The following is a 5,457-nucleotide window of genomic DNA, read 5'->3' as shown; positions in this document are numbered from 1 at the left end:
CAAATAACCCAGGCCTACTGCGCGTGTCCCTTGGTGTAGTTATGTCAAGGAGGAGGATGAGCTGATTGGCACTGTGGAGGTCATCCTGACTCTGGGACTTGAAATTACACTGCCCCAAATCACCAGACAAAGGCTTTTCTGGGGAAAGTCACCTCAGAGGACTGCAAGCCCTGGGGGTGAGCTATTGTGTGTACAGCTCTCTAGTTCCCAAGTGCTTTCTCATTCCAGTCACTGTCTTCACTCCAGGAACTGGCAGAGGCACAAAAGGGAAACTCTAGGAAGCAAGAAAGCTACATGAGTCAAGAAGGGAAATTCCTGTTTCAATTGCTGGTCTATAAAATGATCCTGGTACACTCTTCAGGTCCAGCCTTTCCACTGCTCTCTGCACAGAGCATCAAAGCCACACAGCAGCAGCAACAGCAGCAGCAGCAGCAGCAGCAGCAGCAGTCGCCACCACCGAGATGAACATGAAGGGCATGGCCATAGCCTTGGCTGTGATCATCTGTGCTACAACCATTCAAGGTATATGGCTCCTTTTGCTTCTGAGCCCATACGTTCATTTTGTTATCTTTCAAATGTCTTTTCTCTAGAATACACAATTTCCTCAATTTCACATATTAGAAGTTCTAGCACTGGCAGGAAATGTTGGAAATCTTTATATGAAATGATCATTTTATCTATGGATCGTAAATGTTATGGATTTCTTAATTTTCTGACAATTATCTAGCAAGAGACTTTAGAGTCAGCTCTCAGTGTCTACTCAGAGAATCTTATATGGATTATGTTGGTTTCCTAGGAAAATTAGCTTTTAAAGCATGAGACCACTAATTTATCATAACCAGTATTTTCAGAATAGAAAAAAGAAAATTCTCTCTGGGGCAATGGTCATAGTAATGCCATATATGTTTGATTAATACTTTGCTTGAGGATAAGAGTGTTTTAAGGACACTATGGGCACTGACAACTCTCTGCAGGCCTCTCCAAAAAGAATACTGTCTCCAAAATAGAAACATTATTAACATTTCCCCATAAACTGAAAACTGTGTTTCCTGGGATATGACGGTTCCTGTGTGATTATCAGAGCAGATCTGGGCTAAGCAATATGGAGTCTATAAGACGACCTAGTCATTTTTAGAACTCTCCCTGCTCTTATAAAATAACAAATCTTTGTGAGGTCTGAAAGATAATTTTAGCTGTGGAGGGTAACATGATTTATGATACTTAGTTTTAATCTAGAATAATACAGAAGAAAATAGCCACTCTGCTCTTGGTGTCCTGTATGTTGTGTAGTTATTTAATGTAATCAAGTGCTGGGCTGGTGGCCTACACACACACCACAGTGTGAGCTCAGGACTTATAGATGCTGAGCTGAGGTGGGACTAAGATGCGGGGCCTGCTATGTACTGCTTCATGTTCAAGGTCATCCTGGGCTTTCCAGCGAGCTGAAGGCCAGCCTGGGTCAAACAGCAAAAGTGAGTCCTATCTGAAACCTAGATTAAATAATTAATAAAAATCAATGAATGAAATAATCAAGGTTATAATAAATTAGTGTAAAGCAGAGGGAAATATTACAGAGAGATTCAAGCTTAATTCCAATCAGCACAAATGAGATTAGTAGAATTGTGTCTGCCGTTCACTGCCCGGATTGTAAATCACAGCCGTTACTAACCAGCTCTGTGGTCTGTTCCAGGCTTCAGTGTGTTCAAAAGGGGGCGCTGTCTTTGCATAGGACCCTTAGCGAAAGCAGTTAAGATGGCAGACATTGAGACAGTCTCCATACTTCACAGGAGCTACAGCTGTGACAAAGTTGAAGTGATGTAAGTAATGGGCTTGCTGGAGATGACCGTGGCATAGGTGTTTTGTTTTGTTGACACTTTCCCCTAAAGTTTAAGACTTCTCTGTGTCTTCCTTAACAGTGTTACCCTGAAAGCACAAAAAAGACAAAGGTGCCTGGACCCCAATTCAAAGCAAGGCCGCCTCATACAGGTAAGTTCCCAGACTTTCAAGTCAGAATGTGACTTCATTCACGAGAGCTCTGGAACACAGAGAACAGGCAACTGCAGGAAGACCCCATTACAACCCTAACAAAATCTGCATGAAGCATCCTTTTCCTGCTACGTGTTTTTTACGGGTCAGCTCTTAATTACTGAGGAAACAAAACCACCCAGTGAATAAAACTCTTCATTTTCTCATTATAGGCAATAGCTGAAAAGAAATCTTTAAGGCAGGGAAACATGTGAAGTCCTGGGAAGAAAAATAAAAAAGGACCGGAAACCAGGGAGTGTCTACTACACATGAACTCTGAGACAGGAGCTCCACCTTCTGTCTTGGAATATGCACCCATATGTTACCAGGTTACAGAATCTCTAGGCAGTTTGATATGCCTAACTATTCTGCTTGGCCATGAAAATATTTACCTCAAAGTCACGTGTCTGTATGTGTGCTCATTCCACATTGCCCTCTGCGGTTACAATGGACGCACTGTTACTGGAGCCCAGCCCAGTACTGGGCTCAAAAGTGTCTCAGTGTGTAGTAAAATATTCCCTGAAGGATTTTTCACACAGGTAAGCATTCCCCACATAGCCTGAGGCACAGAAACATCTAGGAAAAGTTTCCATATATCACCTTATTTGTTCACTTCAAGACTACCATTCATGAAGACACACTGCAGACACTTCTGGGCTGTGGGGACTGGAAAGAACACTAATGCATCCTTTGTCAGTTATACTGGTTCACCCCCAGGGGTTCTAGAGGAGTCAAGATGCGTATTTCCTGTACATTTCTTTTTATCTACTTTATCAGTGACAATAGCCTGGATACATTTTAAATGTAAATTGGTTTTTGTTCACCCAAGGAAAATGTTGAAAAAAAAGTCTGTGCATGTCTATCAATCTGTTCTTTGTGATTCTGCTTCCGAGAAAAATATGTACTTTGTACGTTGCCTTTGTCATGCTGTGAATGGCAGGGATGGCTAACTCTGGCTTTCTTTAAAAAGAATAAAACTTGTGTTTCTCTAGTAAGCTACTACGACTCTTACAAATCATAAACAACTACATGCTTTCTGGACATTGATATGCCTTTAGATTTTTTTATTTTATTTTATTTTAGAGACACACAGATACTTTTCATGCAGAATTCTTTAGAAACATACTTCAGTGGGGAGGGAGTTGGAGATGAGAACGAATATGATAAAAAGGTATTGTAAGAAATTCTTAAATAAATAAATAAAAAGAAGTTAGCTAGGTGTGGTGATACACACCTTTAACTCCAGTACTTGAAAGACAGAGGCAGGAGGATCTCTGAGATTGAAGCCAGCTTGGTCTACATAGTGAGTTCCAGGACAGCCAGGGTGACATAGATTAATCCTGTCTCAAAACATCAAGGAAAGAAAGAAAGAAAGAAAGAAAGAAAGAAAGAAAGAAAGAAAGAAAGAAAGGAATAAATAAGAAAAGAAAGAGAGAGAAAAGGAAGGAAAAGAAAAAAAGCAGAAATTCCAAAATGTAAGAAAAGACATCTACTTTAATGGTACTCATGAAGGAATCTATTCAACTTTACTTAGGATTAAGAGGGACTCTTCCTCTTCCTTATCCAACATATCCCCCTTTTCCACCTTTGACAAATCCTTTACATTGTGACTTTCTGAGTCCAGTCAAGATGGAGAAACCAAAGGGAGATTTCCTACCAACTACAACAAAGACTCGGGAAGCTGTGCCTACCCCACACTCTGCACTTCAGCTAGGACACAAAAACACAATCAGGAAGAAAGTTAATGTAGCAGTGGTGGCGCTCCTGTCAGTGGCTTCCTAACACCTGCCTTGACTCTGATGGGTCATTTCTACCTAGCTTCCTTATGTACATGTCCATTTTCCTACTGTGATTGTCAGTCCATAGCTTTGTAAACAGGAGATCACAATCAAACTGAATATGAAGTCTCTCTCTCTCTCTCCCCCTCCTCTCTCTCTCTCTCTCTCTCTCTCTCTCTCTCTCTCTCTCTCTCTCTCTCTCTCTCTCTCTCTCTCTCTCTCTCTCTCTCTCTCACACACACACCACACACACACACACACACACACACACACACACACACACACGACCTGGCAACAGTACAAGTCCTCGGAATGCACAACAACCAAAAATTAATTTAAAAATCAAACACATTAGTCCAAGGTGTTTGTAGCAGTGTTTGCCCATGTTTCATTACAGGACATTGCTGTAAACCTGGTTCTGAGAGCATAACATGTACACTGCACTGTGCATGTAATGACACCATGAAATGCAATGAATCCTGCCTGAGACACTCAGATTGGAGACCAATGCATATGCAACAAATTGAGTTGTTTTTACTGAGCATATGAAGGCTCCTGCTCTTACAGAAACATTATTGTTTAATTACAAAAAAAGACTTTTCATATTTTCATACTGTCATCACTCAGTATGTAAAAGTATCAAATTTGTGTGCCAATTTAGTGTTTGTATTAGAATGTTTTTTAACTGTCCTTAAAGGATTGGGAATATATCTTAATAGTAGAGCAATTGCTTCCATGTGCAAGGCCCTAGGTTCAGTCCCCAGCATAAAAAAAAAAACCAAAAAAACAAAAAAAAACCAAAACAACAACAACAAAAAAACATGGCTCTTAAGGTTGCTGACTTGAGAATCAAAGATAAATCAATTCATTTTAGCTGAGGATTAGGGAAGAATTTCCAACAATTTCTGAAATGCCCTAAACATGCATGTCATGTTGTTTATATAACTATGCAAAGCCATGTCCTTAACACTGACAAAGCTGTCCACAGACTTCAAATGTACTGAAGACCTCCACTCCCTCCAGTCTCCAGCATCCATGAAGATGCTCCACTCCCTCCAGTCTTCAGCATCCAGCTAAGACTGAAAGCTTTATGTGAAAAGAACTACCACATGCATTCTTATTCGTAAGTCTACTCTTGTCTTTCATAAATGGCAAAATTATATGTGCACCAAATTATTGTTTTAAATATATATATTCTTTGTGATATATTATTAGCATTTGCTTTGAATGCCTATTTTATACAACTATGTATCTGGGGTCGCATCATCATTTCATGGGCATAAAGAAGTCACAGGTTGAAATGTTTCAGAAGCCCTACTCTGGTCTTCCTGTGGAATCTTCAACTAATAAATCCATTGTTTTTCTTATGTCAAATCTCTAACCACAGAACTCATATATAGCTGCATATACATTTGGAAGATGAAAATATTACAGGATTATCATCTGGGGTATCTACAGATTCAAGGTTGGTAGGGATTCAGGAGACTGGGGGTGGGGGTGGGGCCAAGGCAGGGAGGGGCATCTGAACAGGCTAGGACTGTACTTATTGCCAATTAGCTCTATAATTTAAGTGGTTAAGTTGGGAAGTTATGTGTGTATCTTATCACAATAGAAAGGGCTAACTCAATCAGATAATGATGAAAATAGAAAGAAA

At 40.1% G+C, this 5,457-nt stretch overlaps 1 protein-coding gene across 1 annotated transcript; it reads left to right on the top strand.

Annotated features, from left to right (window-relative positions):
* Positions 1–272: 272 nt before the first annotated feature.
* Positions 273–3,024, top strand: Cxcl11 (C-X-C motif chemokine ligand 11). Its single transcript, XM_027388424.2, has 4 exons — positions 273–522; positions 1,691–1,817; positions 1,917–1,986; positions 2,199–3,024. The coding sequence occupies exons 1-4, from the start codon at positions 462–464 to the stop codon at positions 2,238–2,240; spliced, it is 300 nt and encodes a 99-aa protein (XP_027244225.1). The 5' UTR covers positions 273–461; the 3' UTR covers positions 2,241–3,024.
* Positions 3,025–5,457: the final 2,433 nt, after the last annotated feature.

The sequence above is a fragment of the Cricetulus griseus genome, assembly GCF_003668045.3.
Source record: "Cricetulus griseus strain 17A/GY chromosome 1 unlocalized genomic scaffold, alternate assembly CriGri-PICRH-1.0 chr1_1, whole genome shotgun sequence".
In the NCBI taxonomy this organism is placed as follows: domain Eukaryota; kingdom Metazoa; phylum Chordata; class Mammalia; order Rodentia; family Cricetidae; genus Cricetulus; species Cricetulus griseus.
The sequence above is the reverse complement of the archived record's forward strand: the minus strand, read 5'-3'. Positions and strand labels throughout refer to the sequence as shown.

What these genes read in the sequence shown, in the direction of transcription:
- Cxcl11 (XM_027388424.2), top strand. Translation starts at nt 462, where the DNA reads ATGAACATGAAGGGCATGGCCATAGCCTTGGCTGTGATCATCTGTGCT. An exon ending in CTGTGCTACAACCATTCAAG is followed by an intron (nt 523 to 1,690) that starts GTATATGGCTCC and finishes GGTCTGTTCCAG; the next exon opens with GCTTCAGTGTGTTCAAAAGG. An exon ending in TGTGACAAAGTTGAAGTGAT is followed by an intron (nt 1,818 to 1,916) that starts GTAAGTAATGGG and finishes CTTCCTTAACAG; the next exon opens with TGTTACCCTGAAAGCACAAA.